Source organism: Girardinichthys multiradiatus, chromosome 1 (assembly GCF_021462225.1).
Source record: "Girardinichthys multiradiatus isolate DD_20200921_A chromosome 1, DD_fGirMul_XY1, whole genome shotgun sequence".
NCBI classification, from domain to species: domain Eukaryota; kingdom Metazoa; phylum Chordata; class Actinopteri; order Cyprinodontiformes; family Goodeidae; genus Girardinichthys; species Girardinichthys multiradiatus.
The window spans coordinates 7205142-7226848 of record NC_061794.1 but is presented as its reverse complement, the minus strand read 5'-3'; the positions used below and the strand labels follow the sequence as shown (position 1 = coordinate 7226848).

The 21707-nt window shown below is 42.8% G+C and overlaps 1 protein-coding gene across 5 annotated transcripts in view; it reads left to right on the top strand.

The window, feature by feature from the left end:
* LOC124869933 (collagen alpha-1(XX) chain) overlaps window positions 1-21451 on the top strand; it is a 54492-nt gene extending 33041 nt beyond the window's left edge. For all 5 annotated transcript variants that reach the window (XM_047368207.1, XM_047368189.1, XM_047368215.1 and 2 more), the window contains exons 22-43: window positions 401-517; window positions 617-763; window positions 6947-6997; window positions 8093-8131; window positions 8248-8386; window positions 8663-8805; window positions 15434-15543; window positions 15984-16142; window positions 16282-16359; window positions 16550-16636; window positions 16776-16829; window positions 17938-18033; window positions 18150-18203; window positions 18303-18356; window positions 18454-18507; window positions 18857-18928; window positions 19021-19056; window positions 19954-20020; window positions 20138-20326; window positions 20406-20483; window positions 20594-20755; window positions 20879-21451. In XM_047368207.1, coding sequence (XP_047224163.1) covers window positions 401-517; window positions 617-763; window positions 6947-6997; window positions 8093-8131; window positions 8248-8386; window positions 8663-8805; window positions 15434-15543; window positions 15984-16142; window positions 16282-16359; window positions 16550-16636; window positions 16776-16829; window positions 17938-18033; window positions 18150-18203; window positions 18303-18356; window positions 18454-18507; window positions 18857-18928; window positions 19021-19056; window positions 19954-20020; window positions 20138-20326; window positions 20406-20483; window positions 20594-20755; window positions 20879-20907 — 2015 coding nt within the window. In that variant the 3' untranslated portion in view covers window positions 20908-21451. The remainder of the gene's footprint in view (window positions 1-400; window positions 518-616; window positions 764-6946; window positions 6998-8092; window positions 8132-8247; window positions 8387-8662; window positions 8806-15433; window positions 15544-15983; window positions 16143-16281; window positions 16360-16549; window positions 16637-16775; window positions 16830-17937; window positions 18034-18149; window positions 18204-18302; window positions 18357-18453; window positions 18508-18856; window positions 18929-19020; window positions 19057-19953; window positions 20021-20137; window positions 20327-20405; window positions 20484-20593; window positions 20756-20878) is intronic.
* The last annotated feature ends 256 nt before the right edge of the window (window positions 21452-21707 follow it).

The following is a 21707-nucleotide window of genomic DNA, read 5'->3' as shown; positions in this document are numbered from 1 at the left end:
CCCAGAGCAACTGCTTTCCAGCCATGTGTGCTGGGCCTCCTCTGATCTCTGGTAACAATCACTGAACAAAGGTGTGTAATCAGAGTAGAGGTTCAAACTTAGCAAACAAAGAAACATAATAAATAACCATAATATATAGAAACATTGCAATTACAAACTGAACACAGAACACACGTTTTAAAAATGCCAAAATTAATATTCACTGCAGTTAATATACATCAAGTGGGGGAGATAAAGTGTAAATGACATCTGTTACCAAGAACTCAAAGACAAAAAAAGCAAAATGTTGAAACTACAACAGTTTGTTCTTCTCCTTGCAGGTTTTATCAGTTTTTTTCGTTCATATGTAACTCCTTTTTCATGCCCTCTACTGATTATATCTGTGTGTCCGTCCCTGCAGCCAGTCTACGTGTGAGCAGCATAAGCGTGGTCAGGTCAGACCATACCAGTATTTGTTTGTCGTGGAGACCAGTCTCTGCCGTTGATGGATACCGTGTTGTTATACAGTCAGTTAAAGGTAATCTCCTAAAACATTTATGGACGTTTATACTCAACATGTTTCTGAAACCACATTAACTGGGGTGAACATCATGTTGGGTTCTGACTCTGTGTTTAGACAAGCAAACAAAACAGGAAACTGTGGATGAGTCCACCAGCAGTTACTGCTTCAACAGCCTGGAACCTGAAACTCTGTATCGCATCAGCGTGCACTCGCTTCTGGGCTCTGCAGAGGGCGCTGCCGTCTCCATTCTCCATCCTACAGGTGTGAAGTAATTACAGTCCCTTGCAAAAGTGTTCACACCCCTTTGACATGCTGTCACATTACAACCACAGACCTCAGTGGGTTTTATTAGGATTTTATGCAATGGTCTAACACAAAGTAGCACACAATTGTTAAGTGGAAGGGAGATAAATCATGATTTTCAACATTTTGTACAAAATTGCCTTCATGAATCTCTTCAGTAGATTCGTATGTGATTTAATCTCAGTATAACTCCAGCTGTTCTGTTAAGGCCCCAGATGTTATTAGAGAACATTAGTGAACAAACAGCATTGTGAAGACTCATGCTGACCACAACATCCCCATGATGAAACATGGTGGTAGCTGTATGATGAAAAAGACTTGAGACTTTTGACGGAGGTTCACCTTCCAGCCGGACAACAACCATAAACATACAGCCAGATATATAATGGAAGGGTTTAGATCAAAGCATTTTAATGTGTTACAATGACCTAGTCAAAGTCTAGATATTAATCCAATTGAAAAGCTGCAGCAAATCTTGAAACTTAGATGTGCATAGACATTCTGAAACAAACATGGCTAATCTGGAGGTATTCTGCAAATGCAAAACAATGCTGTCTTTAGTCTATCAAATGCAAAAGATTCACAAACTGTTGAGGGTTAAATGTAGGCCTTGAAAAGTTTACCTAATTATATCTGTGTATTAGTCTTATTAATAAGAAATATTTTCTTTACCAGTGTCAATGAATAATAAAATTAAAGGTTAGATTCCCTTCGTCAGGGAACTCTCTTTATGCATACTTCATGGAAAAAAGATTAACCTTTCAGTTAAAATAGAATGATTATATTGTAATGAATCATTTTTAGAATTATTCATTAACCTGTTAGTAATCATGCCAGAATTATTGTTTAGAGTAAAAGTCTAATTTTATCCAAAGTCCTATCAGTGTCTCTCTCAAACTCAAACATAAAGTACTCGTACTGGTACTTGTCGTCTTCCCGTTATTCAGGACCAGGTTGCGGGAACAGCAATCTCAGTAGAAACACCCAGACTTCCCTCTCCCCAGACCCCTCCTTCAGTTCCTCTGGGGGGAGCCCAAGGCTTACCAGGTCAACCGAGAGACATAATCCCTCCAGCATGTCCTGGACCGTCCCCTGGGCCTCCTTCTGGAGGGATGTGCCTAGAACACCTCTTGAGGGAGGTGTCCAGAGAGCATCTGGAATGCCTCTTGATGTGGAGGGGCAGCGGCTCTACTCCGAGCTCCTCCCGGGTGGCCGAGTTTTTCACCCTATCTCTAAGGGAGTGCCCGGCCACCCTGCGGAGGAAGCCCATTTCAGCCGCTTGTATCGGGGATCTCATGCCTATGGGTGAGGGTAGGAACGTAGACCGACCGGTAAATTAGGAGCTTTGCCTATCAGCTTAGCTCTCTCTTCACCATAGCTGGCCTTCGAAACCGATGAAACATAAGGTTTCACACATAATTTGGAGTTCTGAAAACATGACTTAACTTTAAAGGCAAGGTTTGAATATGAAAAGGTGAAGTTGGTCCATCAACTCTGGCCACCTATGAACCACCACAATAAAGTTGATAAGAGGTGCCTCACTTTGTCAGAAATAAGATTGTGGTGTTCCCTCTTTTTCAAAACTAAATTTGGACCTGTGCAATTCGCCTGCTCCCATCTCTGACTCTGGTTATGGAGAATATCTCAACACAGCTGTTGTACGGCTGGAAAGCTCACCCTCAGATTGGCCAGCAGTTCCTCTCCTGGCACTGGCCTTTGAATGTTTCCTTGGAGCCTCGCTTCAGCTTTGGAACCTCATTGTAAAGAGTACAAAAGATCATTTTGGTGGAATATTTGGCTCTTTTTCCTACGGCAGATTCATGAAGGCAAAACCTGAAAGATTAACTTCCCAAATTAACAAAACAAATAAAAGTAAACAAGTGAACAAAAACAAAAACAAAAAGTTACAAACAATGAGCCAACCGAATTTTAACCACGTTGTTCAAGCTTGATATGTCTGATTGGGCTTCCTGTTTGATGCTGCTGTGTGTCTCTCAGTCTGATGATGTCATCAAACACGTATCACAATGGAATTTAATAAGTCTGTGTTTGTGGAGCATTAAGGCTCAGTTATAGTGGTGCTTCGGGGTGTCAACCAGGACTCTGCTGATGGCGCGCGAGCCTGAACAAGTGCTGTAGGTGTTTATACTTGATCCTGACATTGCTGCAGTATTCTCTGAAAACACAAGGGGCACTATGCTAGAAAACCAGAAGAAATGTAGTGAAAGATAGAAGAAATGCTTCACATAACAAAAAAAATGGATGTGTGCACTATTAAAAAAACTATTCTGTTTCTTGCAAAGTTTCAGAATAATAACAGTAAAACCGCTTTTTGACCTCTTGGTGAAGGATATAAAACTATACCTAGATACAATTTCGGACTCTTAACAATAAAAACAATATAAAAACTTTAAACACTGTTAATGCATACAAGCTAACTTTGTAACACGCATTTCTCTTACCTTTTTTGTTTGTTGTTTTATGTTCTGTTACTCCCTTCCTCCTGTTCATGAAGATTTATTTTAGCGTGAAACGTTTGAACCTCCGACTTCATTCATTCAAAACTCGTGGAGGTGCATGATCAGGCGGCATGACTGCCCGCAGGGCCCTTGTGCAGGGGCGGAGATTGCGCACGCACCCTCGCGGCCTGTTCAATGCATCAAGTATAAACCTACTCATACTCATCGTACTCGTACTCGTCATCTTCCGCTTTATCTGGGACCGGGTCGCAGGGGCAGCAGACTCAGCAGAGACGCCCAGACGTCCCTCTCCCCAGACACCTCCTCCAGCTCCTCCGGAGGGAGCCAAAGGCGTTCCCAGGCCAGCCGAGAGACATAGTCCCTCCAGCGTGTCCTGGGCCGTTCCCTGGGCCTCCTCCTGGTGGGACGTGCCTGGAACACCTCCCGAGGAAGGCGTCCAGGAGGCATCCGGTATAGATGCCCGAGCCACCTCAACTGGCTCCTCTCGATGTGGAGGAACAGCGGCTCTACTCCGAGCCCCTCCCGGATGGCCGAGCTCCTCACCCTATCTCTAAGGGAGTGCACGGCCACCCTACAAAGGAAGCTAATTTCAGCCTCTTGTATCCGGGATCTCGTTCTTTCAGTCATGACCCAAAGTTCATGGCCATAAGTGAGGGTAGGAACGTAGACCGACTGGTAAATCTAGAGGTTCGCTTTTCGGCTCAGCTCTCTCTTCACAACGGGCCGGCACAGCGCCCCCATTACTGTGGCACCCGCAACGATCCGTCTGTCGATCTCCCGCACCATTCTTCCCTCACTCGTGAACAAGACACAGAGATACTTGAACTCCTCCACTTGAAGCAGGAACTCCCCTCCAACCTAAAGAGGAAAAGCCACCCTTTTACGGTCGAGAACCATGGCCTCGAACTTGGAGGAGCTGATCTTCATCCCAGCTGCTTCACACTCGGCTGCGAACCGCCACAGCGCATGCTGTATGTCTTGGCTAGAGGGGGCCAGCAGGACCACGTCATCCGCAAAAAGAAGAGACGAAATCCACTGGTCCCCAAACCAGACCCCCTCCAGCCCTTGGCTCTGTCTAGAAATTCTGTCCATAAAAGTTATGAACAGGACCGGTGACAAAGGGCAGCCCTGCCAGAGTCCAACATGCACCGGGAACAGGTCCGATTTAGTGCCGGCAATGCGAACCAAACTCCTGCTCCGCTTGTACAGAGACCAGATGGCCCCTAATAAAGGGCCCCCGATTCCATACTCCTGGATCACCCCCCACAGGGCATCACGAGGGACACAGTCGAATGCTTTCTCCAGGTCCACAAAACACATGTGGACTGGTTGGGCAAACTCCCATGAACCCTCGAGTACCCTTGACACAACCTAACTTTATTCAATCAAGGTCAAAAAAATATATTTATTATATTTTCAAATCATATTATTTACATTTCAGGGGAGACAGTTGCTGAACAAACCTTACTTCCTGGCTAGAAGCAGAAGTCCAGGTTAAGGTCTACTGACACACAATCCTTCCAAGAAGAGACAAACAAGAGTGCATTGTTTTTCCTGCTCTCGGTGGAGGTGGACGCTTTTTCTCTGTCTCCCGCACCCCTCCCATATCTGCCCTCCTTCAGCTCTGTGTCTTGTCTTTTTTTTGGAGCCTCTTTTTGCACATCTTCCAAATTCTTCCAAAATATGGATTTGGTTAGCTGGTCTCTCAATGCAATTGATAAAATTTTCTCGACGAGAAGACAGGGGTCGGGAGAGCCCACTAACCCGGACGGGACGTTTTTCTCTGGATACACGATGGACTCCTGACAGAAGTGGAGGATTGTGTGTCTATCGATAATGTCAGTCGAGGATGTGGAAGATGTGTATATAATTGGATGTTTGATATCAGGATTTCTGCTTTTTGGAGTCAGTGGTTACCTGACATATCGGGAAATTCAGAGAATGTCAGCAGCTGTTCTGGCCAATGTAAGGCTGCCTGGCATCTGTGATGGGATCTTCAGAGCGATCAACACTCAGACTGAGATGTTACGTGAGCTGAATCGCAGACTGGATGTGATCCTTAGGATCGCAGGCAGGTTGCGGTTCCTGGACTCAGGGGTGAAATGGGATAAATCTTGGAGAAAGTTGTTTGCTCGGATCTGGCAGAAAGACCAGGAATTTGGCTGTTTGGATTTGCCTTTGAGAAGCACCAGTGAGACTCTCAAGGCTGACGGAAAATTAAGAGTCAGCCTAACCCAAATAATTATTGTTTTTCTGAATCTGGCTCCCCTGCGCGGCCTTGATGGCTGGTTATCTTCAACTTCTCCTGGAAGTTATGTAAACATGACGCTCTGCTCCCTCTGCCCCCTCCCTTCCCTGAGGACACCTGTGGACCTGCTCAGAACTTTGTGGCCGGTTGATGAACATTCCAACGAACCATCAAGGACAATGGCCTCTGTGACAGTGCTTCATGGACTTACTTGCACACACTCACTTGCACACACACACATGCTCAAGATAAACATATGCACCCCTCACACCACCTTCACCGTTCCCAGCATGATGTTGTTTTGTAAATTTGTTGCTTCTTTGTGCTGAGGTTTTTTTGCAATCTCAAACTGTATCCTGCTAAGGATAAAGTGTGAAATATGATTTTTTTTTCCCTCTACTTACCTAATGTGGCCTCTTTTCTCATCTAGCAAGGGCAGCGCCTGTGAGTGGGCAGCAAAGCCTCGGTGACCCGTCCCCCCATTGTCTTGTGTCATGATGTATGTTTGGATGGGTTGGACTGGAATTCTAATTTCCCCTCGGGGATCAATAAAGTATCTTTGAATTGAATTGAATTGAATTTGTTTCAAAAGGTTACTGAGTTACTGAGTTTTGACATGCATTGACTTACCTATAAATGAACATTTTTCTGTCTCAAAACAGCTTCATGTTCTCAAAACAGTCTCAGGTTCATCATCTGTGTAATAAAACAGTGTTTCAACTGAATCTAAACTCACGATGAAGGCCTTCTTAATAGTGTTGGTCAAAAGAATGGAGAGTGTGCATATGTGTCATACAGCAGTAGATGTTACACCAGGTATTACATTACATCTACACTTGCTTCCCTCTAATGTATTCCTCTAGCTCCAGAGTTGGCATATCTCCCTATTATTAGCAACTTTATACCCACTTTTAAGAATCCAGTTGGTTGATTTGCCTTTCATTTTGGCTCTGATGACTTGTTTTTGTCACAAAATCTGGGACAGAACATACAATTTTACAGTGCTACGAACAAATCCAGCTATGCCCTATGTTTTCAGAATATTTTTTCATTTTCTTTGTATTATAAAAACACCATGAAAGTATGATCCTGGCACATGTGAAGTGCCTACAATGCACAAATTAAAAACACATGTCCCCCACCTGCCAATGCACCTTTCCTAAAAATCAATTGAAAAAAGGAAACATTTATCTCTAATTCATGTAAACTAATTACTTGTGTTGGTGTACTGGTATTTGAGATTACAGTGCATACAAAATACAACCGACAGTTTATTAGCAAATAGAATCAAATTAATTTGCACAAATGTTTGAAATTATGAACGTATCACAAGTCTCACAAAACTGCAATTAAAGTACAAAGTAGTAGTTATTCCGGTAATGATGCACGTTGTTTTGATTGTTCATTTTCCAGCTCCAGCCAGAATTCCTATCCAACCACGGATATATCCTGTCCACAATGAAGGTGAATCCTTATATTTTTCTTCTTGTGTTTTTAGAGTAGTTCAGCATTTCTTTTAGATTTTTCGTATGCAGCCTTAGATTGCTTTACAGGATGAGGAAAAATGTTCACACGTTTACCTCAGCAAAACAAGACATGGATCTCTATTTACAGTGCTGTCAGAAGTGTTCTCGTCACAGAGAATAATGTCACTATAGTTTAAGGCTTTTAATGGTTTGTTAGAAATGTTCTTTTACCAAGGTGTAATAAATACACAATGTATAATAAAACGTTTCGGTTAATTATGGATTTTCTTTAATCCACACATGGTCGAAATAAAAAAACAGGCAGACAAAGCCAAGGTCTGTTAACTTCTCTAAGATCATGATTGACTGCAGCTGGTAGTTTCTCTTTGACAGCAAGCAGTAGATTGACCAACAATCAGAACAATGGGTGAGTCAAACTAATGGAAAGTCTAAGGAGAATTGTAGATTTATACAAGTTGAGAATATGTTTTAGAGCCACTTCTAAACAACTGCAGCCCAAAATGAATTGTTATGTAAGTCCAAGTCACACCATGTTTGCAAAAGTCTAGAAGAAGAACCAAAACCAATTGACCACTTCTATGATCAATAGGTTTGAACAGGTCAGTGGCAGAAAACTAACCTGTTTATATGAACTTTACCAATTCTGCCACATCAAATATGCAGCCAAAAATATGCCAGAGGTTTGCTGATGGATGCAAAAAAGTGTGGTCGACATGCAACTTGCTAAGCGAAACGTATTCAAATATTATTGGAGTGTATGTAAATATCTGAGCCTGAATGTATAATGTTGGCCCCGTGTGGATTAGAGAAAATTCACCTAAACATTTCCATCTAACTTCTTTCTACATTTTAAAAGTTGGGAAGTGTACAATCAGTAAACCATGGACTTTAAAAGTCCCATACCTATATGACATTCATGTCCATGATTCCTAGTTGTCAAACAGAAGTGATCATATTTCAGTTATTTTTCGGTTATTGTCAATATTCTTGGAAACCATAGTGATACACTCTTGCCGTTGCTGCTTGCCTACCTTGTCTTATAATGTCTCAGCGCTGCCCTCTTGTGTTGCAGTCTGTCCTGAAATCACCATCCAGAACAGCATTGTTAAAGGTGAGGCTGGCTTACCTCACACACTATTTCATATAAAAAAAAGAGAAGAAATTGACCCATTTGATCCCAATAAATGTTCTACTGAGTATTAATGATTTATTTGTGTGCTGGTTCAGGTTTTAACATGATGGAAGCGTTTGGTCTGACACAGAAAGCTCACTCATCAGTAGAGGGTGTGGCAGCCGAGCCTTTTGTCTTTAACACTCTCCCCACCTACACCTTGTACAAAGATGTGCAGTTGACACAGAGTACCAAGTGAGACTTTATTATTTCACAAATTAGTTAAAAAGGAAACCTCCTACCATGCCTTTCTTAATGCATGTTTGCTTAGCAGAATGTCTGACAGAAGGTTTGCTTTTTGTAGATGGATCTTAGAGTAATTTCTTCTTTTTACCCTCCTAATGTGTTAATATGGTAATTTGATGTTTTTTTCTAAAACGTGGTCATTGGCATATTTAAATTAAATGAAGTTCGCCAGAGAAAAAACTACAGTAAAGCTTCTAAACAAAATTTTTCCTTTTCTGTTTTCAGGTTTATTCACCCTGCAGGTTTCTCTCCAGAGCACACCATCAGCATCACTTTTCGCCTGCTGCAGGATACGACGAAAGAGGCCTTTGCTCTCTGGCAGCTCACTGACAATGACTTCCAGCCAAAGATGGGAGTTGTAATCGACCGTGAGTAATGCTTCTGGAGCTCTCCATCTTCTAAAACAGGAGCTTTTTCATTATTCACATAGACTCATCACATCTACATTTGAATGTGAGCAGATTAAAATGCCTTTGTCTGAAGCCAGGTGTTGGAATTATGATTATTGATTAATTAATCTTTATCAATAATTATAATCAAAAATCATAATTTGACTAAATTAATTTCTTAACCAAAATCCTCATTTATGAATCAAGACCAGACATGTCTTCTGGTGTTGTAATTGCGGCTCAACGCCTCTGATAATTACAACCGTTAAATACTCAGTAATAATTGATAACTATTACCAGAGATGTCACTGTTTAGTCGAACGTTTCGGCAGAAACGGTCGACTAAACAGTGACATCTCTGGTAATACTCTGGTGGAACTTTAACCTTATCTTGACTGACGAATCACTCTTGCAAAAAATGAACACAAAACGCCTTCTCTTTATCTATGTGAATATTTATTAAATCACAGCCTGATACACTCGCTCTTCCGATTCAATAATCTTCACCTACTCAAACATGCAAAGTTCTACACAAAAGGGGTAAATATCTAACTAAACAAAATAAGGCAAAACAGCAGTGGGTGCATATGGGATCAAACCAGCAGTTATGGCAAAAATGATAATATGACAAAGGGGTGTGGTGGTGAGTAGAGGTGGGGGCACAGCTCCAACTGTAACTCAGTTATACTCAATCATAAAACCTCCCCCAACTCTGCGAGGTGACAAAGAGTTATAAAACTTTTGGTGGCAAGCTAGCAAGCAGTAAGGTTGAAGACAAAGAAAATGTTGAATTTCACCATGAGGTTATTATAACAGTCCAGTCTCACAGCACACCTGCGCTTGCTCTCAGGTGTTCAATAACCCCGCAAAACACACACAAAGCTGGGTAGCGCAGCGGCTTCCAGACATCCAACACGGCACATCAAAGTTTCAATAAAAAGGTTACATGCACATATCATTCAGGACACATTAGATTAAATGGCGAATCTCATTGCACTAAAACCTCCTGTACCCTGCCCAGACTTTCTAAGAAAGAACAAAAAATAAAAGATGGTTTTACTTTTCGTTGTCTCCCTTCTGAGCGGGGTTGAGAGAGAATGGGGTGGAAGTTGGAAGTTACTGTGTGTCCACAGTTAACTTCAGGAAAAGCGGTCAATCTTTGTCCTCTGGCCTCCTTGGCGAAAGGGAAAATATGATCTGACCATCACAGTCGACTAGGACAAAACAAGGTGGCTCCTTGAAACTCCGTGGTTTTTTAGTTACGTGTTAAACACATCTTCGATCGGCAAAGTGAGATTTCGGGCCGCCTTATTCCAGAAACCTGAGTTATGAATTCTTTGTTGGCCAACGAAAGAGAGAATAAATTAAATCCACTCGGGACTCTTCTCCAGGTGATGCTTCAGATGTTGGTAACCGTGTCACGGTCTCCAACTGAAGGCAAATGTTCAAAATGGGCGCCTTCCTATATAGCGTCCTGTGACGTCAGACTTGGAGCGCCCCGTCATATCAGTCGCAATGTCCGACGGGATCTGTAGGAACGGTCTATCCTGGATACAAAATGGCCGAAAATGCCAGGAGGCCTGGTTGCGTCCAGCAACGTGCAAATGGTCCAATATTCAGCAAACAAGTGGTCCAACACAGGAAATATACACTAGATTGCCAAAGGTACTCACTTAACCTATGACTTGCATAAGAACTTCAGTAACATCCCTTTCTTAATCCTCGTACTCGTCATCTTCCGCTTATCCGGGACTGGGTTGCGGTGACGGCAGTCTAAGTAAACTTCCCTCTCCCCAGACACCTCCTCCAGCTCCTTAGGGGGAAGCCAGAGGCATTCCTGGGCCCGCCAAGAAACGTGGTCCCTCCAGCATGTCCTGGGCCTCCTCCCGGTGGGACGTGCCTGGAACACTTCCTGGGGGAGGTGTCCAAAACGCATCCAGAACAGATGCCCGAGCCACCTCAGCTGACTCCTCTCGATGTGGAGGAGCAGTGGCTCAACTCCGAGCCCCACCCGGATGGCCGAGCTCCTAACCCTATCTCAAAGGGAGTGCACGGCCACCCTATGGACGAAGCTCATTTCAGCTGCTTGTATCCAGGATCTCATTCTTTTGGTCATGACCCAAAGTTCATGCCCATAGGTGAGTGTAGGAATGTAGACCAACCGGTAAATTGAGAGCTTTGCCTTTCAGCTCAGCTCTCCCTTCACCACAACGGACTGGTGCAGCGTCCGCATTACTGTGGTGGCTGCACCGATCTGTCTGTCGATCTCCCTCTCCATTCTCCCCTCACTCATGAACAAGACCCGAGATACTGGAACTCCTCCACTTGAGGCAGCAATTTACCTCCAACCCGCAGAGGTCAAGCCACCCTTTTCCAGTCAAGAACCATGGCTTTGGACTTGGAGGAGCTGATCTTCATCCCCGCTGCTTACACTTGCCTGCGAACTGCTACAGTGCATGAGGGGCCAGCAGGGCCACGTCATCTGTGTGGAATCGAAATCCCCAAACCAGGCCGCCTTTGGCCCTTGTCTGCACCTAGAAATCCTGGTTATGAAAGTTATTACCAGGAGCAGTGACTAAGGGCAGCCCTGCCAGAATCCAACATGCCCAGGATCAGGACTGACTTAATGCCGGCAATGCGAACCAAAATCCTGCTTCTCTTGTACAGAGACTAGATGGACCCTAATAAAGGGTCCCTGACTCCGTATTCCTGGAGCGTCCCGACCCACAGGGCACCACAAGGGTCTTGGTTAAATGTCTTCTCCAGGTCCACAAAACACATGTGAACCAGTTGGGCAAACTCCCATGAACTCTCAAGCACCCTGTAGGGTGTAAAGCTGGTCTAGTGTTCTACGCCCAGGACGAAAACCACACTGCTCCTCCTGATGCCGAGATTTGACCATCAGCCAGACTCTACTCTCCGATACCCTGGCATAGGCCTTACCAGGGAGTCTGGGGAGTGTGATCCCCCATGTAGTTGGAACATACCCTCCAGTCCCCCTTCACAAGGGGGACCACCACCTCGGTCTGCATGTCCAGAGGCACCCTTCCCCAACTGCTACGCCATGATGACGAGGCGTGTCAGCCACGACAGCCCCACAAGATACAGAGACCTGAGGTGCACACCTCATCTAACGCCAAAGCTTTGCCACCGCAGAACTTTTGATCCGCCTCAGTGACTTTAGCCTGAGTGATGAGTCCAACTCCAAGTCCCCAGTCTCTGCTTCCACCAGAGAAGGTGTGACAGTAGGATTGAGGAGATCCTCGCAGTACTTCTTCCACCGTTGAGGTCAGCAGCTCCCCGCCCCCCCTGTAAACAGTGTTGGTGAAGCACTGCTTCCCTCTCCTGAGGCGCCGGACAGTTTGCCAGAATCACTCAAGGCCGATGTTCTCCATGGCCTCACCAAAAACCTCCTAGGCCCAGGTTTTTGCCTCTGCTCCTTTAAACTTCTGGAATGGCCTAAAATATGTCTCTGACCAAGGGCTCTGCCAGATGTTCTTAGCAGACCCTTGCTTAATGCGTGGGCCAGCCAAGTCTGTCTGGAATCCTCCTCTTCCAGCTGATCCAACTCACCACCAGGTGAGTGCGATAGACATATAGCCAAAGGTCAGAAGACACAACTGCAAAGTCGGGTATCGGCCTCTGGTGCCAAGTGCACTGATGAACACCATTATGCTTGAACATGGTGTACGGTATAGAGAATCCTTGCCTGGGACAGAAATCAATAACGAAACACCACTCGGGTTCAGATTGGGGAGGCCATTGATCCCAATCACACCCCTCCAGGTGAGCTAATTGTGGCTCAGCAGCTGTACTTATTGCTAAGTCATAAAGGTTTCCTTCCAGTCAAACAACAGGGCCAACCTCCTAAAAACAGACCAACAACATAATCCCTTCTGCACCAAACTTTACACTTGACACAGTGCTGTCAGGAAAGTACCGTTTTTCTGGCAGCTGGGTGATGTGGGGTGATGTGCTCCACTTTCTTAGTTCTAGTGAGGACGCGGGCAGCAGCGCTCTGGATCAACTGCAGCTGTCTGATCTACTTTTTAGGTAGACCTGTGAAGACACCGTTGCAGTAATCAATTCTACTTAAGCTAAATGCATGAATTAGTTTTTCAAGGTCCTGCTGAGACATTAGTCCTTTAATCCTGGAGATGTTCTTTAGATAGAAGGCCGACCTTGTTACTGTCTTTTTGTGCCTCTCAAGGTTCAGGTCTGAGTCCATCATTACACCCAGGTTTCGAGCCTGATTGGTGGTTTCTAGCTATATTAGCTGAAGCTGGGTGCTAACTTTTAAACGCTCTTCCTTTGGTCCAAAAATTATTGCTTCAGTTTTGTTTTGATTCAGTTGAAGAGAATTTTGGCAGATCCATGCATTGATTTCTTCTAAGCATTTACCCAGCGCTCGAATGGGTTCATGGTCGCCTGGTTACATCGTAACGTATAGCTGTGTGTCGTCTGCATAGTTATGATAACTTATGTTGTTGTTAATTACAATCTGAGTTAGGGGAGCATGTACAATACAGACCAAAAGTTTGGACACACCTTCTCATTCAAAGAGTTGTCTTTATTTTCATGACTATGAATATTGTAGCTTCACACTGAAGGCATCAAAACTATGAATTAACACATGTGGAATTATATACTGAACAAAAAAGTGTGAAACAACTGAAAATATGTCTTATATCAGAATCAGAATCAGAAAAGCTTTATTGCCTAGTACGTTTTTGGACATACAAGGAATTTGTTTTGGCGTAGTCAGTGCAATACAATACAAATTAAACAGTATAAACATATCTACAATATAATATAAATATATGTGCACAGTTTTAAGTGAGTGAGAGTAAATATAGAGCAGTATAAGATGCAAGAGCAATAAAACAGTGCAGATGATCAGTGTGCAAGTATGGCAGTGCATATTCTAGGTTCTTCAAAGTAGCCACCTTTTGCTTTGATTACTGCTCCGCACACTCTTGGCATTCTGTTGATGAGCTTTAAGAGGTAGTCACCTGAAATGGTTTTCACTTCACTGGTGTGCCCTGTCAGGTTTAATAAGTGGGATTTCAAGCCTTATAAATGGGGTTGGGACCATCAGTTGTGTTGTGCAGGAGGTGGATACGGTACACAGCTGATAGTCCTACTGAATAGACTGTTAGAATGTGTATTATGGCAAGAAAAAAGAAGCTGAGTGAAGAAAAACGAGTGGCCATCATTACTTTAAGAAATGAAGGTCAGTCAGTCCGAACAATTGGGAAAACTTTGAAAGTGTCCCCAAGTGCAGTCGCAAAAACCATCAAGTGCTACAAAGAAACTGGCTCACATGAAGACCGCCCCAGGAAAGGAAGACCAAGAGTCACCTCTGCTGCGGATGATAAGTTCATCCGAGTCACCAGCCTCAGAAATCGCAGGTTAACAGCAGCTCAGATTAGAGAACAGGTCAATGCCACACAGAGTTCTAGCAGCAGACACATCTCTAGAACAACTGTTAAGAGGAGACTGTGTGACTCAGGCCTTCATGGTAAAATAGCTGCTAGGAAACCACTGCTGAGGACAGGCAACAAGCAGAAGAGACTTGTTTGGGCTAAAGAACACAAGGAATGGACATTAGACCAGTGGAAATCTGTGCTTTAGTCTGATAAGTCCAAGTTTGAGATCTTTGGTTCCAACCACCGTGTCTTTATGCAGCGCAGAAGAGGTGAACGGATGGACTCTACATGCCTGCTTCCCACTGTGAAGCATGGAGGAGGAGGTGTGATGGTGTGAGGGTGCTTTGCTGGTGACACTGTTGGGGATTTATTCAAAATTGAAGGCATACTGAACCAGCATGGTTACCACAGCATCTTGCAGCGGCATGCTATTCCATCCGGTTTGCATTTAGTTGGACCATCATGTATTTTTCAACAGGACAATGACCCCAAACACACCTCCAGGCTGTGTAAGGGCTATTTGACCAAGGAGAGTGATGGGGTGCTGCGCCAGATGACCTGGCCTCCACAGTCACCGGACCTGAACCCAATCGAGATGGTTTGGGGTGAGCTGGACCACAGACTGAAGGCAAAAGGGCCAACAAGTGCTAAGCACCTCTGGGAACTCCTTCAAGACTGTTGGAAAACCATTTCAGGTGACTACCTCTTGAAGCTCATCAACAGAATGCCAAGAGTGTGCGGAGCAGTAATCAAAGCAAAAGGTGGCTACTTTGAAGAAACTAGAATATAAGACATATTTTAAGTTGTTTCACACTTTTTTGGTCAGTATATAATTCCACATGTGTTAATTTATAGTTTTGATGCCTTCAGTGTGAAGCTACAATATTCATAGTCATGAAAATGAAGAAAACTCTTTGAATGAGAAGGTGTGTCCAAACGTTTGGTCTATACTGCAGATATCGAATAGAAGGGGCCCTAAGATGGACCCTTGGGGAACCCCACATGTGATTTTTGTGGTCTCTGTTGTAAAGTTACCTACTGACACAAAAAAGTCTATAGCAATTGTTTAAAAATGCCCGGATTGGGTCCCTAAGCAAATACTTGGGATTGGATTAAGGCACCATTAGTTAAAACAGTACAGCAAATGATGAAAGATGTCAATTTTCTGTTTTTCACAGCTTCTACCAAACATCTGATGTACTTCAGTCTAGACTACAGGGGAGAAGTGCAGGAGCTCACCTTTGATCAGCCTCTGGTTCACAAGATTTTCTATGGAAGTTTTCACAAGGTGAAATAAAACCCATCGAGCTGCTCTTTAAGGATGAATTAATTTTCACTTTTATTTAGCAGCAAATAAAATGGTCCTTCTTTAGAACTAATTATTTCACAGACAAGGGGAGTGTGAGTCAAACATGTTGAGACTTAAGCCTTTAGTTAATGCTTTGTATTTAGTTCCATATTCAAATGCTGCTGCTCCCTATTTGAAGAACCACTGAATGCTGACTTTAATGGAATTTTTCTTCATATATTTCAGTTTCACTTAATGATCAAATTATGGAAACTCTGGTGAAATAAATTAGTTACATAAGAGAAGTGTTTGACGTTAAAAGCCTTTGCTTAATTAACTTTACATGCTGTGGTAATATGGTTGAAAACAGAAAGATTAATATAAACTTGGATGTCATTTTTTATCATTAATAGTGTTTGTGTTTTATTTGGGTCTGACAGGTTCACCTGTCTGTTAGCCAGGTGAGTGTTTCCCTGTCTGTGGACTGTCAGCCTGTTGGTGAAAGGCCAGCTCGCCCTCTGGGAAACCTGCCAACCGATGGATTCGAGATGCTGGGAAAACTGGTGAAAACCAGAGGACCTAATAGCGGCTCAGCCCTGGTAGCTTTTCTTCCTCTCTGACATTAATGCGGAATCGGTTTGTGAATAAACAGAAGAATCTGCTGATTCTTCAAACTAACCCAATGCGAGTAATAAAATGAAGGTAGATATAATTATTTTGTTCTGCTGCTGTTTCCAGTTTCAGCTGCAGTCCTTTGAGATTGTCTGTAATACCACATGGGCTTCCATGGATACCTGCTGTGACCTGCCTGGAGTGGTCAGTGTTCCTGCACATCTTTAGTCAGCTTTTTTTCATGTTGGTAGAAGTATTTGATGACTGTCTGAAAACCGTAATTAAATATGAGAGGTGTGTGAATTTAAGAAACACATTTCCCCAGTTTAGGTACACACATACAGCCGCTTCACCAGTTAACCGAAACCCTTTATGGAATATGTCTGTGTCTCAGAGGGATGAGGAGAGCTGTCCTGCTGCACCGTATACATGTACCTGTTCCTCCAACATTCCTGGAGCTCCTGGTCCCGCTGGACCCATTGTAGGTCACCACATGAGTACCTTTCAAATAAATTGTTTTTGTTTTTTTTTCCTGTAATTTTCTGTGATATAGTAAATACCAAGGCATATTTTTGTTGATTATTAAAATGTTAAAGTTCCATTTATATATTTTCTCACAGGGTAGACCAGGTCCTCAAGGGGAGAAAGGTGATAAGGGAGAGCAAGGCCAAAAGGTAAGATAAAAATGATTGTGACATTTAAAATAGGCAGTGTTATTAGGTAGTTTTAGCTTAAAGTCTTTAACTGTGAAGGAAGTGGGCTTCGTGGCTTCCTAAATATTAAACTTCTATTTTACTGTAATTATTTTATTAATATGAGTTACTGTAAATAATGGTGACATCCTGATCAGGTTTCCAATCTGATACTGATCGAATGGTTAAATCTGGAGAGTCCCAAACTTCATTAAAATCATTGCTATGTATATAAAGTAAAATAAAAGGCTACGTTTCATACTTGTCTAGTATCACAATCATGTCCGACTTATCTCACTCGCAAATGACCGTTCCAGATGCTGTGCTCCCTCCTATTTGTTTCTTTTGACACAGACAGACATATAGTCCACATCCGAGTTTTTGCAGGTCAGCTTCACTATGCTGCTTTAGCATAGCATCAACGCTGTTAAGAAAGCTACTGTAATATCCTGACTGTACATCGCCTGAAACATGCATAGCTTCATTATTTGCTTTTAAACTTATACATCTCCAGTCTTCAATCAGCTGATGTTTTTAGTGACCTGCCAACATCAGCATGTATACTCTCTATTTTAATATGACTTGTTGATAATTTGACTTGTAACATTCTGCACTGTGGAGCAGTTGATACCACCTTAGCCTTGCAGCGAAATGGTCCTGGGTTTCAATCACAACCTAGGGTCTTTCTGAATGGAGCATGCATGTTCTCCTCTGCCTGTGTGGGTTCGGTACATGTCTGTTTCTCCTTTGTGTTTCTGTTTTGCCCTGTCATAGACTGGCGATCTGTCTATTGTGCCGCTTACCAAATATTGCTGGAGATGGGCACCATTAGGAAAAACAGGGATTTGTTAAATTAACATAAAAATGTGCAATAATACAGTTTTGTAAACCACGCACATGAAAATAGGGCACATGACTTGTTGGGCGTGTGTCTGACAATCCCGGACTGTAAACAGCAACTGCAGGTATGATGAGTTGAGTTGGCTCCCAGTCAAGGCATCTAAAGAGAGCTGGAACTCATATCCCCAGGAACTCATACATGTTGTTTTTAAGCAAAACTTGACTGCCATTTTTATGCTGACTCTGTCAGGGGGAGGTGGGGCCCCCAGGAAAGCCTGGATTTGAGGGGGGTCTTGGACCTCTAGGCAGCGTTGGACCGCGAGGCATAACAGTCCAAGGCAAAATGGTGAGTCTTAACTTTACATTTTCTCCTGTGTGTGTTGCTGGTAATGTCTAAGAATTTACTTTAGAAAGATTTAAAAAAAACACATGTTCCTCTGTTGTTAACATTGTTGTAATCAGGGTCCACCAGGAGCGAGGGGAGAAAAAGGAGATCCTGGGCGATCAGGAGTACAAGTGAGTTGAAACAATGCGAATCTGTTTATCTATCCTTTGGTTGTCAAATAACAACAATAATATTCCCTGTCCAACTTGTTTGATCTTTTTTTTATATAGGGTTTACCTGGACCGCCAGGTCCAAAGGGAGAAGAGGGGATCCCAGGGCCCAAGGTGAGTTGCTTGATCCTAGAAAAAGATAACAAGTCCTCTTCCAGCAGAGCTTTGTGCCAGTCCTCATCTCTCCGTCTCTCTCTTTCCATGTTTGCAGGGTATTAGAGGCGTGGAAGGAAACATTGGGGCCCCAGGCATCACTGGCGCCAGGGTGAGAATAAGTTGTCCTTTGTGTACATATCTGACAGCTTGAGTTAAAAATGTACCCTAGAACACAGATTAAAACAAATATTTTATGAAATCTTCATTGAATGGTTGTTGGATTCTAGTGAATGTATTAACTATCAGTCTTTAATAAACTTTTAAAAATGTTATAATCAGGACAACCAAAATATTTAGTTCTAATGGACTAGATTTCTCATATTGGGGAGTATGTAAATATATGCATTTTTTGCTGAAATCAAAACCATCAACAATTATATCTTCCTGGGTGCACTTTAAGTTTTCCTATAAAGTTCAGTTTTTGCCAGTGTCCCCATTAAACATTTTCTGTGGTTCAGGGTTTCCAAGGGCTTCCAGGACACCCAGGACCTGTAGGGGAGAGGGGTCCCTCTGGACCTCTTGGACCAACAGTAAGACCTTTGGGACAAACACAAAAGCAGTCCAGCCTGTCTTCACATATGGTTATCTGCCAGTTTATGCTCATGTACATTTAACTTCACAGGGACTGCCAGGAAATAAAGGGGATCGAGGTGAAAAGGTGGGTAAGAGGGATAAAATACATACTTACTACCACTCTGAGTTTATGTTTAAACAATTATGCTATTACATCTAGTACACCTTAGACTAGAGAAGTCCAATAATGATATGATTTTTACTAGGGGTGCACCGATCGATCAGCCGGCTGATTTCCTTAGTTATGAGTGATCGGCGGGTGATTAGTGATTGGCCGATACTTACATGTGAAACCAATCTTATCCACCAGTCTTATCTACCTTATAACCACAAAAGTGGGAAAATCAGTCAATGTCCCCTTCTGCTCTGCCATGAGAGAGGGCTGACTGATAGACCCGCCCACCAGGTCACATCTGCACATGCGTGGTTAACGATAGTCTCCCTCCGTTGCCAACATAAGATTGGAACATTGAAGGTGTATTGGGCCTTATAACACCTGACAATATAAGTTCTAAAAAAAAAATCTGAATGGGCAGGTTAGGCTTTTTAAAGATCGTGATTGGCCCGAAACCTGCAATCGGTGTATCCTCATTTTTTACAAGGGTTACCTTCAAAGAAGAACAGGTAACATAATAAAGAATTTAACTAAGTTCTCAGATTGTAAGGGGTATAACCCAATCAGCATTAGGTTCAAATACATTTTTGTCATTTGTCTATTGATAAATATTTTATGTGCCACACGGTGTTTTCATACACACATCTGTGTGCGCGACATTCCAGAGTTCTATTGAAAGCATTGCTGTTATTGCAGAGTAAAGTCTTCCCATGTACAGTGTTGCAGCAAAAAGTGTTTTATGGAATTAATGCAATGTCAGAAGCTATTTAAGATTATTACTCAAATGTTTTCAAGCTAACTGGCTAATAGCTTCTGAGCTCATAGCTGCCTTAGCTCACAGCAGGTGAATCTTCTGATATTTTACAGGGGGAACCTCAGTCTATGGCCATGATCTATCAGCTGGTCACACAGGCCTGTGAACAACTAGTACACAGTAAGTACTGTTAAATACAGGGGTGTTACAATGAACACCTCTACCTATATTAATTGTTTGTGATTTGCAGTCACTGCAACATAAAAAATGATGGTGATTTGATGTCTTCCTTTTTAGATGAGGTTTTAAAGCTTGATATGTTCATCAATGAGATTGGTCGAAAGCCCGTTCCTATTGAAGAGCCATTGGGTCCCCCAGGGGAACCTGGTATACCAGGGTCCAGGGGCCCACCAGGTGCCAGGGGCAACCAGGGGAATGTCGGCTCAAGAGGGAGACCTGGGAGGCCTGGATATCCAGGAGAGCAGGGTAAGGTTTTATCTGTTAGATGTCTCATCAGAGCTATTAACCAAGACATTCTGTTCAGTTGCTTCTCTTTTCTCTGTAGGACGGAGAGGTATTCCTGGAGAAAAAGGGCTTTCGGGGAATAACGTCCAGGGGCCCTCAGGGATCAAAGGGTTTGCAGGTACCTCTCCTTGACCTGTTTGTTTCATTTATTAAATTAGTGTCAAACAGATTATCAGTAACCTGTTGTGTGATTAAGATATGTGAGGGATGTGCATTTTGTGTGTGCAGGTCCTCCAGGGGAGTCCAAGCTAGGGGTTCCAGGTCCGAAAGGAAACGATGGTAAGCCAGGACCACTAGGGGCCCTTGGGCCTTCTGGTCAGCCAGGAGAGATTGGACCACGGGGTGTATGTGACAGCAGTGGAGGCTGTCAAAATATTCCCCAGCAAACAGGTTAGCTGCTAAAAGTGGCCGAATGACAGTCTGCAAAATTTAATTTCTGAGGGCAACTGTGTCTCATCTTTAAATCAGTCGTCTGAAAGTTTCTCTTTGTTTGTGTGTATGTTCTTCATTCAGAAGACCCTTATTATGGCTACCAGCCTTGAGAGGAGAAAACAAACAGTGACTATGATGGACATCAGTATGAAAGGACCGTGGTTCCTTTAAAACTGAGCAAGAGCAACAAGAGGCCTGTTTACCTGTTGTCATTTTCCAGTCTTCATCCCATTTGAAATCTCCAGAGAAATTTACCTAAAATGAATCAGAGCTTTCCAGCATCAAATAGAATAACTGTTGATAATAGAAAAAAGTTCTCAGTTGAATCAGTGTTTATTATACAAACAGCACTGAAAGCTTTTATTGCTGTTTTCATGTATCATGCACTGCATAAAGTAACAATTTCATTAAAAACCATACCATGTGGTGCGAACGGCTTTTTTCACGTTATATAAATAATACTGTGAGAGTACTTTTATATATATAGATAATTTGTATATTTTTTATAGTATTTGCTGTATTTTTCTTAATTCATGTGTATTTTATGTGGTGTAAGTTTCATCTGGAAACCCCCGTTTACATTTTTTGATGTCTTGAGATTGGCGAATTTAAAAAAATGTTAGTGTTGAATAAAATCTTTGAATTATTGTGAAACGTGTTGATGTTATGTTGAGACTAAAATGACATTAGATTGATACTGCATAGACTGAAGGTGTGAAACTGCTGCAGATTTGAATTGTAATTTTCAGACATATGAAAGTCATAGATCCGTGTAGGAGCAACCTTATTAGAGAATGTTTCCACTGGTGATTATTTTGAAAAGTACAACTGGAAGCTTCAACAACTCATTTTCATGTTAAATGTAGGTGTGTTCCCCATGTACACTGCACTAATCTATTCTGCATCTTAT